The sequence below is a fragment of the Fulmarus glacialis genome, unplaced genomic scaffold (assembly GCF_000690835.1).
Source record: "Fulmarus glacialis isolate BGI_N327 unplaced genomic scaffold, ASM69083v1 scaffold3500, whole genome shotgun sequence".
Lineage (NCBI taxonomy): Eukaryota > Metazoa > Chordata > Aves > Procellariiformes > Procellariidae > Fulmarus > Fulmarus glacialis.
Window position 1 is genome coordinate 2,026 of NW_009188187.1, and position 22,028 is coordinate 24,053.

General features: G+C 52.6%; 1 protein-coding gene across 1 annotated transcript; it reads left to right on the plus strand.

Annotated features, from left to right (window-relative positions):
* Positions 1-868: 868 nt before the first annotated feature.
* LOC104070111 (acid-sensing ion channel 2) lies at positions 869-22,028 on the plus strand (the record flags this gene model as incomplete). Its single annotated transcript, XM_009577597.1, has 8 exons — positions 869-996; positions 14,462-14,612; positions 15,057-15,113; positions 15,687-15,840; positions 16,551-16,642; positions 18,405-18,484; positions 21,567-21,635; positions 21,841-22,028. Coding segments are annotated over 8 exons (833 nt in total), but the record flags the coding sequence as incomplete, so codon positions are not given.

The following is a 22,028-nucleotide window of genomic DNA, read 5'->3' on the forward strand; positions in this document are numbered from 1 at the left end:
CAGCTGCGTGAAGATGCCTGTGTGATAGAGGAACCCAAAGTGCTCAGCTATCACACTCGGGTCTGATTTGCATCCCATTAATTCTGCTTCAGAAAGTCTCTTTGGAGTTGGTTTTAGCTTCTAGTGGAAGAGGGGGACTGACCTCGAGTTACTTGGTATTCAGCACAGATTTGGGATGTGGAAACTTCGCGTCACCCATAACTCGGTGATGTGTCTGAGCCCATGCACTGCAAAATACCTTTGCCAGGCTCGGAGGAACTTCAGCTGCCAAAAACATGAGCTCCTTTGAATTTAACACACTTGTTTCATTATTTAATTACCTCAAGTGGCCTCAGGCTGCGTCAGGGCAGCGGATGTGGGGTGCACCCATGCTTTCAGCATTGGAGACCTTACAGATAGTAGAAACGTCTCTGGGGGAAGGATGGGAATGCCTTTAAAAATTATTTAGTAATACGGGAATGCCTTTAAAATTCCGTAATTAAATATCAGCTAGAAAGTAGATGTCACCTCCTCTTTTCTGTAGCTTGGAAGTACGGGCCAAGCTGGAGAAGTCATCCATCCCTGCCTTCCAGGGAGGTGAGCAGTGTGAGGACCAGGAGCCTGCAGATGCTCTTGGTCCCGATGGGCAGCAGTGGTGATTTGGGCTGAGGCCCGGGTGTGCTCTGCTCACGGCAAACACTGCTGCTGGGTTTCCTTCCTTGATGCCCAGAAGTCTGATCATCCAGGTGGAGCACTCCCGACTGCTTATCTCCTGCTTTGGAGCAGCAGAGATTGACCAGATAGAATTTTCCACGGAGGGACAAACGTGCCCACGGTGGACACCATCCCACCCACCACAGCCCGCTAACCTCCCCCCTTCTTCTTCCAGAGGAGACGACGTTTGAGGCTGGAGTCAAAGTCCAGATCCACAGCCAGTCTGAGCCGCCTTTCGTCCAGGAGCTGGGGTTCGGGGTGGCCCCTGGATTCCAGACCTTTGTGGCCACCCAAGAGCAAAGGGTAAGTCCTAAATTTCATTTACACCCCAAGATCCCTCCAGTGGGTCCATATGAGACGTTGCTTCTACATACTGATGCCCCTTGAGAGGCATCTTCATCACGAACAGCTATTTTTATGCCTTGCTTCAAATCGGTTGGGATGAGGGCAGCTTTTTCAGCGTCGCTTCCCATGCATTGCCCGCAATCCTTGTAATTTTGGCCACAGAAGGAACTTCATCCCTGGTAGTTTCCCTGCCTTGCTCTTCCATGGTTATGGTTCAGCTGTGGCAGTCGCTCGGTGTGTTGGGTACCTTCCAACCCGCCGAGAAAGGATGCTTTTTGCCAAAAGGCTCTTACGCTCCGAGGATATAAAAAGAGACAAGAGGAGAGTGTTTCATTACGTAGATCAGTGTGAATCTTTTCAGGTAACACAGAAATAGTCACGTTATTTATAATAACCTGTGGTGGGACACTCATGGCTCGGGACGCATCACCCTCCCTGACGGTGGCACATCATCACGGTGCAGATGGATGCGATGTGACGGAGCGTCATTAGACCCAAATCCTGGTTAGGCATTCGGAAAGCTGCCCAGCAGAATAATTTTTTCCCGCAGCTTGGCCCCGCTGCTTTCATTCCTAGCCCTCCTGCTTCATTACCTCTCTCATTTTCCTCCCTGCTCTTCCATCCACCCTCAAATGAGACATAAATCAGGTTGAGGAAGGCGAATACGAGCTGTTGGAGGCTTTGCTCTGATTAAACCTCCGTGGAGATCAGAGCCGCAGTCGTTACACTTCAGCTCAGAGCAACGCGGGGAATTCACCACCAAATATAGCGTTAAGGCATCTCTCCATGGCCACCAGGTACCAAAAATACACCTGAAGATGCTGCATCTCAGCGAGCCTGGATGCAGATCTTCTCTCCTTCGTTACGGCGCGCTTATGTCTAATCATCCAGGAGGTAACGAACGGCGTGGGTTCCGGGTGGGCGAGCGCCAGGTGGAAACTTCTCAATTAAAGCAGAGAAATGTTTTGCTGTTGTCGGGTCGTATCTTGTGGGAAGTCCGGTAGGCTGGAGAAGATGAGCAGCTTTATTAGTGCGCGGGGCTCTCGTTGGGAGCGTAACACCTCAGTAACAGCGAAGGCAAAGGGCTCCTCAGGGGCTGAGACAGCAGCTGCTGAAGTCCGAAGCAGAAATGGGCTTGGAAACGCATTTTTCACGCCCGTTCCCTTGACACAAGCCCTTCCACATGTCCCCAGGGTCCTCACCTCGCTCCACAGCTGCTTTCTGCCAGCCCAGGGGACCCAGCAGCGTTCGGCGTTGCTGACATGAGGCATGCTGCGAGGGAGAGAATCCAGAAGGATGGAAAAGTGCTTAATTACTGTTGGCAGTTAATTACTGGGCATTGAATGCCTTACCCATCCCCTCTCTCGGGGGCATCTCCTGAAGAAGCCTGGGGGTCTCCACACATGGCCGCGGCGGCGCTGGGCTCAGCCCTGTGCCCATAGCTGCCGTTGGCAGATGCGGGGCAGAGCGGTGGGGTCTGGATATGGCCCTGGGGTTAGGGCCAGCGGCTGGTTGTCCCCAACGGCTGCATGCAGGAGCCCTTCTCATGCCAGCACCTTGCAGATGCTGCTGGGTTACCCCAGGGGGGACAAGTGAGGAAGTCAGTGTCGGAGCAGGGGGTCCCGTGTCAGACTAGATATAAGGAAGAAATTTTTTGAGGGTGGTGAAACTCTGGCACAGGTTGCCCAGAGAGGTGGGAACATCCCTGGGAACATTCAAGGTCAGGTTGGACAGGGCTCTGAGCAACCTGATCTAGTGGAAGATGTCCCCGCCCACGGCAGGGGGGTTGACCTTAAAGATGACCTTTAAAGGTCGTTCCAAGCCAGACTAGATGACCTTTAAAGGTCCCTTCCAACCCAAACCATTCCATGATTCTATGTCGGAGCAGAGGGTCCCATCTTGGGGTCTTGCATTTCCATCCCCAGCATGCACACGCCTTCGAGCGAAGCCCTCTCCTCTTTTCTCAGCAGCGAAGAGCAGGATTTTTGTTTAGCAAATTGTCAGCTGTGAAAAATACCTCCGGCAGAATCAGCACCCCCTTAGCGAGACCACGTTAGCTCTGGAGAAAAGCTGACGGCGGAGATGCCGAGGCTGGCGACGGAGAAGGGCATCGCCAGCCGTTTACGTGGCACTTTGCATGCCCCGTTAGCAGGCGGGCAGCGCCGGGCAGGGTATCGTGTTGTGCGGTGCAGCCGCCTGCTGCTGAAGGAGTTTGGCAACACCGCCTCGAATCGAACTCGCCTGGCAGCGCGAGCGGTAATTGGAAAGATTTGTCTTCCTTAAACATCCCGGCATCAGCAAGATTTGGGAGCGTGGCTGGGAGCTGGAGCCTGCAGCGAGGATCTCAAGGATTTTGTTTTAAGATAGAAATAGCGTAAATGCTGGAGACTTAATTTTAAGACAGCTGCTGTAAATCTTCCCCATCCCATTGCCAGCATTAACTATTTCATTATTTCTATTAAAAAATCAGATTTCCTATCAGGAAGGCAGCCAGCTGAGAGAGAGGGAAAAAACCCATCCCTCCCCACATCCCTCCTTCCAGCAGAGAAGATGTAGAAGATGACAAGAAAAACAGATCTGGGGGGACTCTTAGCTCGAGTGCGTCCCCTCTTCTGCAGGTTTTGCCAGAGCTTTGGTGCTGGGAGAGGGAAAAGCACGTTTCTGCTCGGGGCCAGGGGTTCTGTAACTGGTTTAAAATTGCATGGCGGGCTGCGACACCTTTACCAAGGAGACCCGGAGGGCTCTTCAAGCCACCTGCATGGAGCAGCATTCAGCTCCCCGGGCTGCCCACCCCAATCCCTCCTTTCCATAAAGTCATTTTTTAACCTAATTACAATCATTACGGCATACACATGCTACTGCCTCCTCTAATTACCCTGCAGGGACTGGCCGGGCATCACCCACCTTCTCAAGCCCTGAATGCACATCTTTTATTCAGACCCCTGATTTAGTTTTTTTTTTTTTGTCCTACTAAATCTCTACATCTGGGGCGGGCACGTGCTGCTCCTTCAAAAAGTCAGAGCAAAAGGTGGAAAAGCCCGTGGACATCACCCAGAGGACTGAGTCCGGACAGTTATTGGGGTCCTAAACCATGTGTTTTACACCATGAAACGTAAATGAAATGATCCTCCAGCTGGAGAAGAATAGAAATAAAAGATAAAGAGAAGGTCATTTCACATCTCCCAGCTCAGAGCAGCCTCTGTGTTAGTTATAAGCACTTCTCCCAGCGATAAAAAAAAAAGGTGTGGAATTGGGCAAACTTGCCTTGGCACGACGGTGGGAGCCGTGCATCGTCTCTGAGATGGGCTTTGGGGTGAAGGGGGTTTATTCGTGGCTGGGTTAGAGGCTCGTGGCTTTATTTGTGGCTCTGTTACTATTCCCTATTTGGCCATGCTCAAATCTATCCCTTCGTCCCCCCCAGTCTGGAAATAAGAGTATTTACTGGGCTTTACTTACTGATTTCCTGCCTTTCCAGGTGTGCAGCCGCTTAGCGCAAGCGAGGACTTGCGTCTTGGTGCCGGGGCGATAAATCCTGGATCTTTATACCGAGAGCTTTCCAAAAGCCTCTTGTCAAAAGCAAACTCTGGCTCCGTGATGGTGCATGATCTCATTAAATCTCCCTTTAAAAATTAGCTGTCAGTCTAAAAAAAGGAACAAAATCAGTTTTTCTTCTCCTTCTGCAGTGGCTGAGCCCTCTGATTCCTGCAGAGTGACACTTTTAAGATACATTTACCAGTTTTGGAACTGCATCGATAATGCGGGAACGATGTCGTGCCGGTTTGCACTCGTAGCATCGCAAGAGGGACGCTGCATGCATATCGGTTGCGTGCGCTGAGTCCGCAAAAGCAAACCTGCAAAAGGCAATGCCAACAGGAGGTTTCCTCCATGAAACGTGGTTGTCGGGTTATGTAGGCCAAGCTGGTTCTTTGCTGCGGACTCGTGCCTAAAGGGAGATGCTTTCTGTCTGAAATCTCAGATCGAAGCGATCACCTGAAGTTTAAGGGGAGCCGGGACTGAGCTCCCTAAAGCAGCTCGGGAGGTGGCGCAGCAGAAGGCAACACACGATGGACGGTTGCAATTAAAACAAGAGTGTCTTGATGGAGGAGGGTGGGAAACCTCCTCTCTGGGTGACTTTCCGTACACCACGGCAGTGGCTGTGTCTGAATGCAACGTGAAAGGAGCTAGAGCGGTTTACCTGGACGTGCGAGACCGTAGCTGCTGTTTTCTAGGGTTTTCACATGGTTTTACACGGGGAGAGCCGGCCCCGTCGTGCCTTGCAGCGAGAGATGCTCCGGCCTCGCAGGGGTGCGGTTTCCATGGCAATTGATGAGTCTAATGAATAAGGTTTGTTTTCTCATGAATGGGCAAAACCCTGAGCCGCGCAGGAGCTGGTTCGGGGCACGCGGTGCCGTCACCCTCCCGACGGGTCCCAGGGGAGGGCAGGACCACCCCGAATAAGGCAGTGCTCTTCAGCTCCCACTGCTCCTGGCTTTGGAGGGATCCACCGCAGTTTTTCCCGTTTCCTGGCCGTTTTGGGTGGGCCTGGTGCTGTAACAAGCCTCTCCGGACCTTGCGCCGTGCATGGCCTTGGGGAGGCTGCAGTATCCCCCCACCCCCCTGCACTGGACCATGGCACCAAGGCATGGGCGGACACACTGGAAATTATATTTTGAAGGGGTGATCCCCTGGAGAAAGACAAATTCCTCCTGGATTTTGCTCCTTTTAATCCCCTTTTTCCAGCTGGGTTTTACAGCATCGTCGCCGCATCTCGGCAGCATCACCCCAGCCTCTCCCATAACGGATAGGATCAAATAATGTTACTTCCCCAGCTCGGCTGCTCCCCGCTACGCCATCGGCACGGCACGTTAGAGAAGATGAAAAGCACACTAAAAATGGCAATTTCTGCCAACTTGGCAATAAAAATTTAAGAGGCTTCAATTAAGCAACAGGTTCGAAGATGGAGCAATATTGTTTAATAGGGCTCTAGTGTGCCTTGGAGACTCATCCCCTCGTAATGCTTGCATGGGACAGAGCGCATCAGCTACCAACAACCGCAGTATCAAGAAGTGTAATTACAGAGGCAGGAAAACGGGACTCGGGGTCTGCCAGCGATCGCTCTGAAGCCCCTATTTCCAAACAGGGTGTAGGCAGTAGCATTTGAAAATTGGGAGCAATTAAATAGCATTTCCCATGTTTCCTAACCCTGGCTCAGAGCATCTTCTCCTACCTATGGTCTTACACCTCCTCCTGGAAAAACATTCTCTCTGATTTCTTTCTGTTTCCCTCAATCCCTCTCCCAGTTGATTTCCTCCAGTATATCATCAGACTCTGAATTAATTCAACAACCAGACGCAAACTGGCAGGCAGCGGTGGCCAGCCGCGTAGAAAACCTCATTGCACAGGAGCGGAGCAGGAGATGTAAGAAAACGGTTGCGTGGCTGTTTTTGTAGGGCAGCAGAGTGGTTTTGCTTGGAAAACAGTGTTAGAAGTGAATCAGCCTGTTTGTAAAAGGATGGGTTTGGAGGCAAGTGATGGAAATGAGTTGGGGCTGGGGGCGGTGTGTCTGAATGGGGAGAGACTGGAAAGGGCTCGCTTAGGAAGGAGGTCAGTAAGAGAAAACGTCAGGGATGTAGATGAAGTAACGGTCTGGGTGCTCCTGCTAACCCTTCCCCATATTATATGGATAAGAGGATTTTTTAAAAAAGATGGAACACTGCTCACTGAGGACAGGAGAGCTTCAGAGAGTCCAAGTCCCACCGTGCACCCCCCAAGTTGGGCACCTATGGAAGAGTTTGGCCAATGTAGTCCAACAAATACAATGGCATCTGGCAGAACGAGGCGGGGAATACTTTTGCTGGCTATAGGTAGGCCAAGGAGGTGACCAGGAGGGAGAGGGTAGAGTTTATTGCAATTTAAGACAGAGTTTGCATGTGAGCAAAGGGTCCAGCTCCTTTAGCGGGGTGCTAGAAGCAAGTTGTAGATGGTCAGCGCAGCAGGCGCCAGGAGCAGCCGCCCAACGGGCCCCGGGAGCAAACCCAGGATGAGGCTCAGAAGGGGCTGCCCTCGGCTCTTTGGGGAGCCACAGGAGGTTTCAATATCGCTCTTTGATTTGCAAAATTATTTCCAGGGGAATTGGGATCTGGAGGAGCCTGGAGCTCCAAAATCATGTTTTTCTTCTGGTGCCCGCTCACCTCCAGCACCTGGGGGCTCGTGGGCTGTATGACTTCCCCGAGCTCTGCTCAGGGGGACCTTCCAGATGCTGGAAGGGTTAAACTCTTGTCCTTAAAGACAACTTATTTCGTGCTTGTGTGAAGGGAGCAAATGAGAAGGAACAGCCTCATCGCACCCGGCACAGCAAAGGTAGACGGCAAATAGACGACTTCCAGCATCATTAACTGGGAGATGGTGCTAACGAGCTGTGTGTACGCCGAGCTTTTTAAGCATTTTACAAGTGCTAAAGTTGCCTGGGATTGAAATTCTATTAAGTTGATGCTATTTGATGTCTCATGAAAGAACGGAGGTTTCTGGTTATTATTTCATTTAGGGCAAATGCAAACACACTCCATTTAGATTTTGCGATGTTCAGGGAGAGGTTTGCATCCCTCCTTGATGATCGCTGCCTGAAGTTCGGTGGCATCAGGTGGGGACCTGACGGGAGAGGCAGGAGAGGGGCTGAGCTGTAGCCCAGAGCCGAGTCGACGCACGATGCATCCCCAAAGCCGGATCCATGGCAGAGCCCAGCTGCGAACTGGGCTGAAACTGCCCCAGCCTCACGCTGGAAACATCGCCGCCGCGTTTCCACATCTTCCGTATTGCATCACATTAAACGCGCAGAAAAAACAGAGATACCACTTAAAATAAATTATAAAAAAAGACCTCTCCGGCTGCAGGCAGATGTTGGCAGTTATCGGGAGGCTCGGTGCCAAGAGCAGCGCGTGAAGGGCAGCAGCGGGGCCAGGAACAAGGGCTGTGCTGGGAGGAGGCTGAGCTGAATGGCCCCCGCCGCCGCGACCCGCTTCCCGCCTCGCTTGCCGAGGGCAGCCCTTCCTTTCCTTGCATTTCGGGCAAGCAAGATCCATCCTGCTTTTAAGAAGACAAGTTAATTTGTTCCTTTTCCTTTCGGCGCCTGCCAGTTCGTAACTGATTGTCGTAATCCCCAATAGCCGGGATCAAGAGAATTTAAAAAGCATTTCATGAATTAATTAAGTATTAACAATTGTGAAAGCGCGAGGACGCGAGTTTGTCAACCTCAATTAGAGGCTGAAGCTGAATTTCTACGAGCGTGAGACGGTGTGGTGCCGGGGAGGGGTATGTGCGGGCAGCCCTTGGAAAGCTGCCACGGCAGCGGAGCAGAATTAGAGCTCAGTGCTATTCTGCTGCAGGAACCGAGGGCAGAAACTGTCCCTGCTGCCTTTACCCCTGCTTTTCCTTTTGCTTTTATGGGTTTTTTTCCCTCCAGCTTCAAAGAGGAGTAGCTCGTCTTTGGTGGTAGCAGAGCAGGTTGGAGCAGAGCAGCTCAGCATCCTTGGGCAGCCTCCGCCGGTCCAGCACCAGAGCCCTCCCGCCAACCCCAAATTAGCATCACCTGGAAGAGAGGAAAGCAATTCTCTCAAGAGGAGGAGACCTCTGCGTGGCTGCACGCCGCCCAGGAGGGGCTGCAGGGGAGAGGAATCAAATCCAATTAGTGTCTCTCCCGTCTACATTTTTCACGTGGCCGTGGTCTGCGGGATTGCTCCGTCACATGCGCTTCCGTTTGCTGGCTAGCGAGGCGGGCTGGCTGCCCGGTGCGCTCTTCCAGGCGATGCGGCGGCCTCGTTAGCATCGTGGGCAGGGAATTCAAATGTCAAACGTCTAAAATGAATCGCGCGGGCAGCTGTCCGGGGCTGAGCGCTTTGGATGTAAAGGCTTTGGTTGAGGTTGCTGCCCCAAGAAGGCACAGTGTCGGTGAGGAGAGGGTTAAGGAGGGATGCTCTTACGGGTGGGTTCACCATTGTATTAACCCCAGGGCTTGCAGGGCATCAGGACTCCTGTGCCAAGGCGGGAGAGGCAACGGGAGCATGGATGGGGCTGGTCTGCGGGGGGAGAAGCCACGGGGGCTGGAGGGAAGAACCTTGGGATCCAGCTCCATTGCACTTCAGGGCAGGAAACCCGCCGTGGGCTGCGAAGAGTTTGGCCCCTTGGGTTAAGTCTTTCACTGCAAGGTGTGCTATTTGATGGGTAAAACCATACCCGGCCCTGGGGCTGGATAGTCTCCTCCTTGAAGAATAACAGGGAGCATTTCAGAGGATGCGACCCAGCAGTTCCTTGTACCTGCGAGCGATGCTGCTGTGGCTCCAAACACAGACGGTAACGGAGCACCTGCCTTCAGAGATAATTGGAAATAAAAGGTCAGGACAAGAGTGGACTGCATCAGAGACTTGGTTCATTGGTGCCTGTTCACCAAAACCACCTGGGAAGGGCGAAGGGAGCTTTCCTGGGACCAAATTACCTTTGGATGTTGAGACAGGATCTGGGAAAAGTGGCTCCCCTATTTTCTGCAGAGCCTGGTCCCTAATGATGGGCCTTCTTCCTCCAGAGTGGTCCCGCATCCGTATCTGGCTGCTAATCACTCGAGAGTTTGCCTCTGATTACAAATTACAGAGTGCGAGGGAAGCAACGAGTCTTTCAAGCTGTAATTACCATGGAGGCTCCAGGTAATAGCTCTTGATGAGCCCCTTGGAGAGAGAAGAGTTCATTGACTTGCTCAAGAGAGGGAAGGTCCAACCTGCCAGCCCAGGGAGATTTGTCTCTAAAATCTTGCCTGTAAGGAAGAAGCACAGATTTGCCTGTCAGACTTCAAATGAACCCTTGCTGCAGTGCTGCTTCCCACCCAGCTGGCGATGGAGGGGGAAGCGCGTGGATTCCCAGTGCCGGTCCTCCGGGTGTGGGAGATGCTTTGGTTACAGCCGCCGCACCTCGGGGTTCTGCTCGGAGGCACGGCCAGCAGCAAGAAATCCTGCCCTGAGTTACAGAGACGTAACAGGTAGAATCATAGAATCATTAAGGTTGGAAAAGACCTCTAAGATCATCGAGTCGAACCGGCAACCCAACACCACCATGCCCACTAAACCATGGCCCTAAGCGCCTCATCTACACGTCTTTTAAATACCTCCAGGGATGGGGACTCCACCACTTCCCTGGGCAGCCTGGTCCAAGGCCTGACCACTCTTTCAGGAAAGAAGTTTTTCCTAATGTCCAGTCTAAACCTCCCTTGGCGCAACTTGAGGCCATTTCCTCTCGTCCTATCGCTGGTTACTTGGGAGCAGAGACCGACCCCCACCTCGCTACAACCTCCTTTCAGGCAGTTGTAGAGCGCGATGAGGTCTCCCCTCAGCCTCCTCTTCTCCAGGCTAAACAGCCCCAGTTCCCTCAGCCGCTCCTCATCAGACTTGTGCTCCAGGCCCTTCACCAGCTTCGTTGCCCTTCTCTGGACACGCTCCAGCACCTCAATGTCCTTCTTGTGGTGAGGGGCCCAAAACTGAACACAGGATTCGAGGTGCGGCCTCACCAGGGCCGAGTACAGGGGTTAATGTAAAGCAAGGCAGCACCGAGGTGCCTGTGTCACACCCCATAGGGCTCTGCTCCGTGGCCAAGAGTTTCACTGGGGAAATTTCCTTTAAAAAGTAAAAATTGGAGCTTCCCTGGAATCTTCTGTCAGTCCCAGACACGACGTGCTTTTCTCCAAAACAGGGAAGGCCTTTATACTGCAGAGCCAAAAACATTTAACCTTGGTTAGATGTACCAAGAGGCTTTTTCTGCTCTTAAGCATCAGCGATTCAGGGAGTGGTGGGGAGAGCAACAGTCTCGGCGTGTGGCAGGGGAGATGTGCCGCCCCTATTCCTGCGGTTTTAGGAGGGCAGAGAAAAGTGAATTGCACTTGTGCGTGTGCAAGTGTGTGCGTGGCAAGGCAACAAATCCCCAGGGAACGCCATGCTTTCGGGGAGATGCAAACCAGCTTTGCTTCGCAGTGGGGGGGTAGTCGGTGCTCATGGTACCGGCTACAAAACAGGCCATAACTCTGTTAATGAAGTTGCATTGCTTAGGGTTTAATTAATCATTCGGTCCGTGCACCTCCTGCAGACGCGGTGCCAGTTCACGAGCACCGTGGCTCAAATCCAACACTGGCTGGGCAAAAAGGTGCGTAAGCTAAATATCTGATCGCGACTCCATCGTTTTCTGATCCCATCACCTACATTCAGAATAAAATTTAAAGGGCTTAAAAGATTTGTGTGTAGCTGTGCTTGGAAGAGGGCTGATTCCATCTGAGACCGCGATTATTTATTCTCCTTTATCATACAACGTGCAACATATGGGCCCCCTTCTCCACCGCGGATGACTAAATGATGGCATCTGGTACTCTATTATATTGCAAGTGTAAAGCAAATGAGAAGAGATCCCCTTCAAACAGCACTTTGCTATTGTCACAAAAACGCTCTTGATATTTTTCATTCCAAGGTGCTGCTGACTTTCAAACCCATCCCATTCAGAGCCAGGCCTGCTTCTTGGAGGATGCCGAGATGGCTGGGAACTGTGGTTTTTTTTCCCCTTAATGCCTCAGCTGGTCCCCGCAGATGGGATCCCTCCATCGCCTGCTGCGTCTTCGCGCCCGTTGTGGATATCGTCTGCTGGTCGGACCCTCGGAGCACAGAGATCGGAGCTGAATGCTCTCACTGCTGTTGCTTTTCAAAGCAGCTTGAGCAGCAGCATGGATTGAGGCAGATTTGGGGAATGCCAGAGCTCGTGTCCCTCAGCGAGCAGCCTGGGCACCCATGGGCGATGCCGGCTCCGGCATGCATAGCATCCTATTTCTTTGCACGTGCACACCAGGACGCAGAGGTGCCGAGCAGACCATGCAGATCTGCTGTGGCTGAATATCACCGCAAGGTTTTCTGTCTCGTTGGCACTTGAGACCAGGGATGATGCTCCCAGGAGCAGGGGAAGAGAGTTGGTGATTCCCTGCTTCCCTGGCTGGTGGAGGATCCAGAGCCAAGAAAGGGTTCACCGTTACGTGGAGACCCCCTTCACCCTTGGGCGAGCAGGGTCTGAGCTTTTCTCAGGTCTCTCCTTGGAGTCATGCAAGGGAAGACCTTGAACTACCATCTCATCATGGGGAGGACCTGTGGCTCATCGAGGAGAGGTATGCCACAGGGCTGCCATGTCCATGGTTCCAACTGGTCCCATAAAACCTGCATTGTCCTGTTAGAGACAGAAGTTACTGGGAACCAGTATAGTGCCCATAAATGCAGGAAGCAAAGTGCTGGAATAAACAAAGCACCTCTGGATTCCTGGATGGGAACTGTTCCTAGCAAAATTGTTCCTAGAGAGGGAATTACTTTGGCTTGGCTGAGTTGAGAGCTTGTCCAGCCCCAGAGGGCAGGAGCACCTTCTCTGAGGCCTGGCATCTTCCCCAAACTCTCCTTTAGCTTCCAGGTTTCATGCCCCTCCAAGGCAGACTTCCCATACCCAACTGTCCTCACCACAAGGCACGTTCATCCCAACATCTCATCTTTCTCTTCCTGGCTGCAATTTAAGCCCATTATGGGGTTTTAACTACTGAGTGGTTCAGAAGTCAAAGCCATGGGGAGATTTACCAGCACCCCAGCATTGCAAGCTGGTGCACAAGGTGAACATCTTCTCACAGGATGCACTGGAGAGCTGGAGCTCTGCTCTTGCAGGAGATCTCGCAGAGCGTAGGCTCCAAACACTTCACACCGTGGTAAGTTTTGGCGTAGTTACCCCAGGTCCATGCCTGAAGGATTCATGGGGTCGTTATTCATCCAACAGCATCTGCAATGTGCCTCCACTCTGTGGGTCATCTCTTTTCTCCTCCCTTTCCCACACATCTCCAGAAGAGACCCAAAACAAGCACTGTAGAGCCTTGCCACTAGGTCCTAGGCTCATAGCCCATCAACGTATGTTTATGTATTTATTTTAAGATGTGATTAATGTTACTAGAGTTTTTAAAGGGATGTTTTTGTTCAGCCAACGTGCTTTGCCAGCACAAAACGTTCTGTGTTTGGAGCAAAGCAAAGCAAATTGGATGCCGCTTTAAAACACAAAGAAGGAGGGGTTAGGGGAATGCTATTTTCTGCTCGCTAGCAGAGTAGTGCAGAGCATTTAGCAAAGATAAAGAGAAACAGGAAAGGCTGCCAAGCTGCAGATAGAAGAGGAACAAGGTAGATTTGGCCATGGGGGCCAGAGAGCGACTGTTTTTCCTCCAGCATGTTCTGGGCTCTGGGTTAAGGTTGCTGTGGTGGATTGTGGAGTTCTGCTTATCTTATCTTTGCATTTGTGTTACATAAAGCGGTAACAGCAGAAGGGTTTGCATTGCACTAGCACTGAGCAGAGCAACTCAGGAGCCTCACGCGAGGTGGTGTGCAAACCAGGGAGAAGACGACAGGTTCCTCATCGTCATGGGGTGCCAGGAGAGTGGATCTAGCTCCACAGGGCTCTCCCTGAGCAGGGGTGTTCGGGAAAGGACATGATTGACTTGTCTGCCTTCTCTGAGGCTGCAGCGAGGTACTGCTCTGCAGCCCGGCACCATCTCCCATGGTAGCACTGCTCTGAGTAGAGCCATCCCTCCATGGGGAGCAGGAAGGTTTGGAGGCTCCTTATGGCACCGGTGTGCCCTTTCCTTGGCATTTTTCACCTTCTGCAGCAAGCTCTAGTTGCTGAACTGTTCTTGGTGCTTTCCATGTCCTTCCCGAGTCCCTGGCCCTCTCTGAGGGTTGTGATCTGCTGCATTTTTTATCAACAAGAAAAGTGCCTGAAGAAGGGAACGGTGCAAATGTGGGGGCTTTGCTCACACCAGAGCAATCACAGCCATTGCCAGGATCTCACTGCCACCCCTTTCTGCTCCTCAATGTCACCAGCGCTGCCTGCATTGTCCCCGTGAGTGGCACGTAGTAGCACAGCCTGGAGATTAGAGTAAGCCAGAGATGAGAGCTATCCACGCACCGGTGCCAACGACCCCATGTTTGCTCTCACCAAAGTCGGAGATGATTTGCAGGTCGGAGCCTGCCCTTCAGTCCCTGCATGGGCAGGATTTTCCTGATGGTGCAAGAAAGACCACAGAGCTGGTCTTGGAGAACCTCTGGTGCTGCATGTCTCCAATGCCCCATCCTGCTGTGGCTCTGCTCCTGGAGACGCTGGACTGGAGGGATGCAGGAGAGCAGCTCCGGAGCAGAAGAGCTTGCTAAAGGCTTTCACTTGGCAAAAATCTTGCTGTGACCTTGCAACAGCACTGCTGGGTTCCCTCCTTAAAAGCATCATTAAAATTGTGCTCTGGGGGCTCCTCTGTGGCAAGAGGAGGGAGATGCTGCGCCCCGCTCCTCGCTGCCGGTCCCCAGCGTCCCCTGACACCCCGCTCCTCCCTCTCTTGCAGCTGACGTACCTGCCTCCGCCGTGGGGTGAATGTCGCTCGTCGGATATGGGCTTAGACTTCTTTCCCGTTTACAGTATCACAGCTTGCAGGATCGACTGCGAGACCCGGTATATTGTGGAAAACTGCAACTGCAAAATGGTTCACATGCCAGGTCAGTGTGCCGGGGCGGGCAGGGACCCCCTCCCTCCACCCAGCCTGGGTCATTAAGGGTTAACGAGCTGGAAAGGAACCAGGGATTAAAGGAGCTGGGAATACCTTTCCCTAAGGAAAGAAGGATGCTAATAGCCTTTGCAAAATGCCCTGAAATAGGGGCAAGACGTGGCAGGGGGACATGGGTCTGATTTCCCCTTATTTAGCCCCAGTTAACACCCCTGGACGGTATTTCCAGCGGCCCCCTCCTTGGTTTGCAAGAAAAATCCCCCACGGCCGGCAGAGGTGGGGCAGAGGCTGGCCTACCTCTGCGGCCCCTTCCCACCCCTGGGTTCACTTTGCTAAAGGGAGGTCCTTGTGGTCCCCAGCGGAGAGCCCAGCGGTCCCCAGCTCCCTTGCAGCAGCGGTGGCTGGTGCCTGCTGATGATGTGTCCTTTCCATGCAGGGGATGCTCCCTTCTGTACCCCAGAGCAGTATAAGGAATGCGCAGAGCCTGCGCTTGGTGAGTACCAAGAGAGATTCCTGGGTACCACAGGTGTCCCAAGCTGGAGGGACTTCCAGGAGCCTGCGTCCCCCTCGCTGGCAGGACTGGGGTGATCTAGAGCAGCTGCAACCTGGCAATGGGTTTTGATGAGATCCAGCTTGTTGGGAAGGGCTTTGTGCACCCTGGGATAAAGTTTCTTCTGGTTCTACATCGGGCATGGGGCTCCATCAGCGCAGAAACCCTCGGGATAACGGGCACCGCAGGGTATGTAGGAGGGGAGCACCTCTGGGTCTGGGTTTAGGTCTGGGTTTGGGATGGAGGGACCCATTCTAGGTCTGGATTTAGGAGACTCAATCACCACGTATTCCCTGAGCAGATGCTGGTAACAGAGTGTAGCCTTCAGCAAAAGGCCTCTCTCCAAGATGGTGGGGATGGCTGTGCAACGAAGTGGGAGAGAAATGGCCAGGACTGGGTTTCCTGCAGCTCTTCTGAGATGTCACTCCTTGGCCCCTCTCTGGGTGGCATGACCTCTGCTCCCACGCCTGCTGTGTGTCCTGACTCCATGAGATCTAACTCTGTGACCTTCTCCAGGTTTGCTTGCTGAAAAGGACAGCAATTACTGCATCTGCAGGACACCCTGTAACCTGACCAGATATAACAAAGAGCTCTCCATGGTCAAGATCCCCAGCAAGACCTCGGCCAAGTATCTGGAGAAGAAGTTCAACAAGTCGGAAAAATATATCTCGTGAGTGTTGCAGAAAACAGATCTTCTTTGCTTTATGGGGGGAAAGTGTCTGTAAAGCCCCATTGGCTGTTTAGACCAGCCTGTGCTAAGACCAGACCTTGCCAATGCCTCCGTCACCAAACAGAGATATCCTCCAGGGAGGGTTAGGGTGAAACTCTTGAAGACATGAGGTGTAGATTGCTTTCTTCTCAGTATTTCCTTCTATTCCTTGTCTTCATGATCATACTCCATACCTACCCAAAAAAGTGCAAAAACTCTTCTTATTTTGACGGGAAAGCCCAGTCTTGCTGCCCTGTCTGAGATACAGCTGCTCTCTACCTAAGTCTGGGCTGTGGACCTCAGGCAGCCACTGTCTTGGACCTCTCCCAGCCCTGGCCACATTATTGCCTTGTGGAGGCAGCAAGAGTTATTCCATATTAAGCGTCCTTTGGACTCTTGCTGTTACCATCAACGTGAGATCCACAGCTCAGATCCTGAGAGATCTTGGGGAAACATTTTCCAGCTTCTGCTAAGGCTGCCAGAGTCCTAACGGTGCCCTGTGGTCTTGGTCTCCAGGAGGTCCGAGTGTCTGTGGGTTGCCGAGGACCTCAGCAAGAGAACAGTCAGGACAGAGAGGGGAATAAACCCAAGAGTCCCATGTTTTCTCTTGTCCCAAAGCACGTGAGGCCGCTGGTGGCTGATGGGCTGATGCTGTTGTCCTCTTTCTACAGAGAGAATATTCTTGTGCTGGACATATTTTTTGAAGCACTCAACTACGAGACAATTGAGCAGAAGAAAGCCTATGAAGTGGCAGCCTTACTTGGTAAGGAGAGATCGGGGATGCGTTTTGGAGTCTGTGTGAGTCTTTGCTGGAGTCCGTGTGTGTTTATGGGACAGACAGACGCCACGAGTGGGTGCACAGCTTATGTGCATTGCCTTGAAAACACCAGCAAGGTCCAGCCACCTTCCAGGCCAGCACGCTTTCAACCCCATCCCTTATTTTCCTTCCAACACCAAGCTGTCCTAGGAATGTCCCAGGGACAACAGCTAGTCCCTGTGTCACCCGTGAAAGGTTAACGTGAGCTGCTCCATCTCAGCTTGCTACCAGGGCCCTATTATTTGGAAATCCCGGGGCCGAGCGGGTGATGGATGCTCTCTGTGGTGTGTGTGGAGGAAGACAGCCCTTAAAACCATCTACCCATCATCTCTTAACATGCTCCAAATCTGTCCTCCTTTCCAGGGAGGCCAGCCAGGACCCTGAGCCTTTGGGTGGTGCCCTGCAGCTTGATGGAGAAGGTGGAGGAGTTGTTGGGTTGCTCAGCCTCAAATTGGGTCAAGCTTTATGGGTGCTGGCTACAGATTTGGGTGCTTGGGACCCATTAGGGTTTCGGGGTGGAGGTGTTCGGTCAGAAGAAGCAAGCCTGCTGTGTGCCCACGCTCAGCCTTGCAGCCCCGTCATGTGCCACCCCGAATCCCCAAATCCCTCCTGGGATGCAGGGAGCTATCAGCACCTTGGTTTGAAAGCTGGAGCCGGGCCATCCCGCGGGGCTGGGTGCTGCGAGCCTGCTCCGGCACGAGGGACACTGTGGGGAGCAGAGCACCCCATGTCCTACTGGGTGCCCCCACGTCACCCCGCCGTGGTAGCTCTGCAAAATGTACATGCCGTGACCCCTTCTGCACCTGCTGTGGGTTCCCCAAGAGCGCTGCAGCGAGGAAGAGGAGGCTGGTGATGAAGCCTCCTTATTTCCATGACCTTGCATGACCCTCGTTCAAAGGACACTGCGAGTCTCATCTTCCCCCGGTCTTCAGCCCCTTTTGAACCAGCACTTTGCCCCCAAGCACCCTTTTTCCTCTCTTTCTTCTGTCTCTGTCTCACGGACACCCACAGCAAAGGTCCCGTAGCCCCTCCACCCGCGGGTGCCTTTGCTCTGAGCAGCGACAGAGTTGAAACTCTGGGCATTTTGCAGGAAAATCTGTGAGGTTTGTGTTCCCTGAAGCGCGCGGTTTGGCGTAGCACAGCATCTCACATCTTCCCAGCAGATCCCTGGAAGTCTCGTCTCCCCAAGGTGCCTCCTCCGCAGCCCTTCCCCGGCCCTGGGGCATCGCAGGACTCGAGCAGAGACAGCCTTGAGATGCTCCCCCAAAAAAGCAGGCCATCTTCCCTCTCCCCTTTCCTCTCTTTGGCAGGTTTGGGGTTTTTTTCTCAGCTCCAGGGGATGTTACCTAATTCTTCTCCAGCATCTTTCTCCTTCCCCCGCCCAGTTTGGGAATTGGGCTGTGGGATTCCTGGGATGAAACCTGTCTAACTCTGACTGATAGTTTCCTCGGATGCCAGCACGTGTGTTACAGAGGTATCGCATCCTCATTAGGCTTCCAGCTGATGGCCTCCTTAGCAGGAGAAATGCTTTGGTGGCCGGCAACGTCCTTCCCGGGATGTTTTTCATGCCGTTAGAGCTGTTGGTGTTCCTGGGGGTGATGCATTTCCCCACTCTTTGGGGACAGCAGCTGCACCACGGTTGCACGGGTGCCTCTAGGAGCATTTACCTCAGGGGTAAAAGCCATCTGCATGTTGTTCTCTCTCCTAGGGGACATTGGAGGCCAGATGGGGCTATTTATCGGTGCTAGCATCCTCACTATACTAGAGCTCTTCGATTATATATACGAGGTAAGACCCTCGCCCTTCGCCTTACTCCTCTGGCGGGGGGTGGGTTTGCTGGGCTGGGGTGGTCATGGACCAGGACCCTCCATGCCCTATGTGTCCACGTGGATTATTAATTTTAATCAATGCTACTATATAATTAATGCTCTACCATAGTGCTATAGTCGGTCAGGGCTATGCAGCGTGGTGCAAAGATCCTGCATCAGCGGGAGTTCTCTGTGTAGGGGGGGCTGGCGTGCAGCCATGGCGTGGCATAGCCAGGTTTGCTTGGCACCCTGCCTCTGCTAACGAGGTTTGCTGCTCACTTGGGCTAATTAAGCACCACCTTCATGTGGCTGTGCTGCTTCCCACCCTGGATCTCGCACTGCCCGAGGTGCAGTGGCTCTGGGATGCTGGCTGGGGACCTGCTGCTGCACCCTCCTGTCCCCGTCCCCAGTTGGGCTTCTCCCAGCAGCACACCGTTACCATCTTCTCATAAAAACTCCTTTAATCAACATCTGAGTCCCAATCCAGCCATCAGGCGGGAGAAGCAGCGAGGCCAGACCTTGTACCGCTGACGGGGGGTGGAAAAACCCCAGTCCCTGTTATCTGCTGTCTGCAGCTCCGTCAGCAGTCCTGGAGCAAGGAGCTTTCTAGGAAGCACCGAGATGAGCTTGAGCGTGGTCCTGTGGCTCTGCGGTGGCCGAGAGCAGCTGCTCCAGAGAAAAGTGCAAGCCCTCTTTAATGGGAATTATTGCAATAAGCAGTCCGGAGGGGATGTTGCTTTCCGGCAGCCCTCCCTCCTCCTGCCCTCCAGCAGCAGAGTTACGAACCCTTGTATATTTTTAATCTTTTTTTGCCTAAGCAAGTTCCCCCGGTGAACGCTGATGTCTCAGCCCAGCAGCACAGCTCAGCACCTCCCAGGGAATTTCGGCTTTTCTATGCCACGGTGCCAACACAGGCTTTGGTGGTCCCATGCTGTCACAGCCTGCTTGTAGGCATCGTCCCTCCAGCATCCTCCACCGCTTCCCCTGCGAGCGCAGAGGCAGATTCCAGCCGCTCTCTGCACCCTCCATTTGGACTTTTTCCACCCCATTTTTTCACCTAAATGAGCCACGGTCCAAAATAACCCTCCTTGGGGCATCCTCCCCACCACTCGTTGATTTTCCTTCCTAGTCTTCATTGCCACATTGTAGGAGGCTTCGTGTTGGGGGTCAGGCTCATGATTTTTGTTTATAAAAGGGGAAATTGAGGCAGGGAGAGGGGCTGCAGCTGGATGCAAGCTGCATCTTGCACCAAGATGACCCCAGGGACCCGAACACGCGAGCGTGTGTCCTGTTTTATAGCAGGAAAGAATGAGTTTATGGCTTGGGATAGTTTCAAGGAGGACGCAAACACCTATGGAGACAGGCAGTTCCCAGCAAATTTGGCACATCCCAGCCCAAGGTCCTTTGCCTTTGTCCCTGGGAAGGCGCCTCCTGCTAATTCAGCTCATCTGTTCATTGCCTGGTGATTTTAATGCAATGGCTTTGGGCCCCCTGCACCCAAATAGGCAATATTTTAGACGTGCATAGTCCAGCGCTCTCATAGCCCTGTCTCAGGCCCGTATCGTGATGGGACCAGTGATTTTTAATCCCACGGGCTATCGTAGTCAGGGTTCGTTCGTGGCTGTTGCATTAATGTGTGCCAAGCCAGGTGAGTGCACAGGGATGGCAGGCAACCATGGTCTCTGCTCCGAGCTTGCTGGGACATCTTGAAAAACCTTTTAATGTTATTAAAGTTAGAATGCTGGCTTTATGTTTTAAGACAGTCACTTCCCATCACAGTCCCTTCTGGGCAGTTGTTAGCACTTGGTGGCATTATTCTGCAATAAAATATATTGAAAATTACAAGCATAAAGCTCATAATGGCTTCGGAGTGCAAACAAAACCTGCGCCTCAGTTTATATCTCAGGCTGAATGCCCACAATATTTCATTAAAATCGCCTGTTCCTGGCTTTCTTGGGGCTCTTTCATAAGAAGGTAATAAGAAACCTCGCAAAGTTTGGATTTTTCTTCTCTGTTTTACTCCTTTGTTTGACATCTGCTTATAAAACTTGGCAAATAGTTTCCTCTTGCTGGTGTTTGTGGGGTTTTTTTCCTTTTTTCTTCTTCTTTTTGGGCAACCATGGCTTAAGAGAGCATCCTGTCTCCTTGGAGACGCTCCTCGTGCACACCTGGGGATGCACCAGCAGGTTCATCCAGCTATGCCCTATGCGGGGCGTCTTCATGGTCACCCATGACAGATATTTAACCCACACCAGACAGGAAGAAAAGGAATAAAATGTCTTAAACGATGCCTAATCTACATGGTTGATCTAATCTGCTCATCAAGGTGGGGTTCAGCGCACCCTAAAACTCATTGTGTTTTCAACCAAAGCATTTGTAAACTCTTTGAGATTGCTAGCAAACGCATACAACTATTCTTTTCTGGCGGGTTAACCAAAATCGGATGAAATATTGACCCTAGAGATGGTTTTTTTGCATCGTTCGCTCAGCGCAATCCTCCTCTTGGTCCTGCCCCAGGGCAGAGTTGTGCTCCTGGGCTCATGGGGGTCCCGAATCCCCACCACGCATCTCCGCACGCCAGCCAGCATCCACCTCGCTTCCTTAGGAACTGACCCAGTTTTTCAAGTTTTTAGCTTGCTTTTTTTTTTCCTTTTCCCCTAGTGGAAGTTTTTCAGAAGAACACTCACTTTTCAACCTTTCTGGGATTTCCCTTGAAAATACGTTCTTCAGCAGCAGCGGCTGACAGGGGAAATAACGTGGCTGTGAAGGGAAACGGCGCTCACATAGCTGCCATTTTTCAATAAACCCCCAAATATATTTAAAAAACGGAGGTTTGGGGGGTTTTTTTGCCATGTGAAGAGTTCAGCTTTGACACATGGGGTGGTTTTCTTGGAAAGGTCGTCTCCTCCTCCTCCATGTCCTTCGGAGGGTGTCCTCCAAACCCAGCGCATCCCCTGGGGCCGTTGGGTGAGGCTGCCCCACGCCTCCTGGATGCCCACGCAGGCAGGGCGGACGTGCTTGCCTGTTCCTCCCCACCTTAACCCAACCTCCCTCTTTTGCAGCTGATCAAGGAGAAATTATTAGACCTGCTTGGAAAGGAGGAAGAGGAAGGGAGCCATGATGAAAACGTGGTAAGGAGCCCCATTGGAAGAGAGGAAATTTCCCTGCGGGCGGGAAATTTCCCTGCGAAGTCGCTCGATACGGATGCGACGTTCGGCCCCAGCTTGAGTTATTTCCAAAGGATTGATGCTATGGCTCGTCCAAAGAAAGGAGATAGCGGTGGCGGGGGGACAGGGAGCATCCAGGGTAACCCTGTCCCCTGCTCTCCGTCCGCAGAGCACTTGTGACCCCATGCCAAATCATTCGGAAACCATCAGCCACACTGTGAACGTGCCGCTGCAGGCCACCCTGGGAACGCTGGAGGAGATCGCCTGCTGACACCGTCCGACCGCTCCACAGTGCCAACACCTAAGGAAGGAAAACTGCACAGGAAAGCAGGGACCGAGCTCAGGTTTGCAACGGGG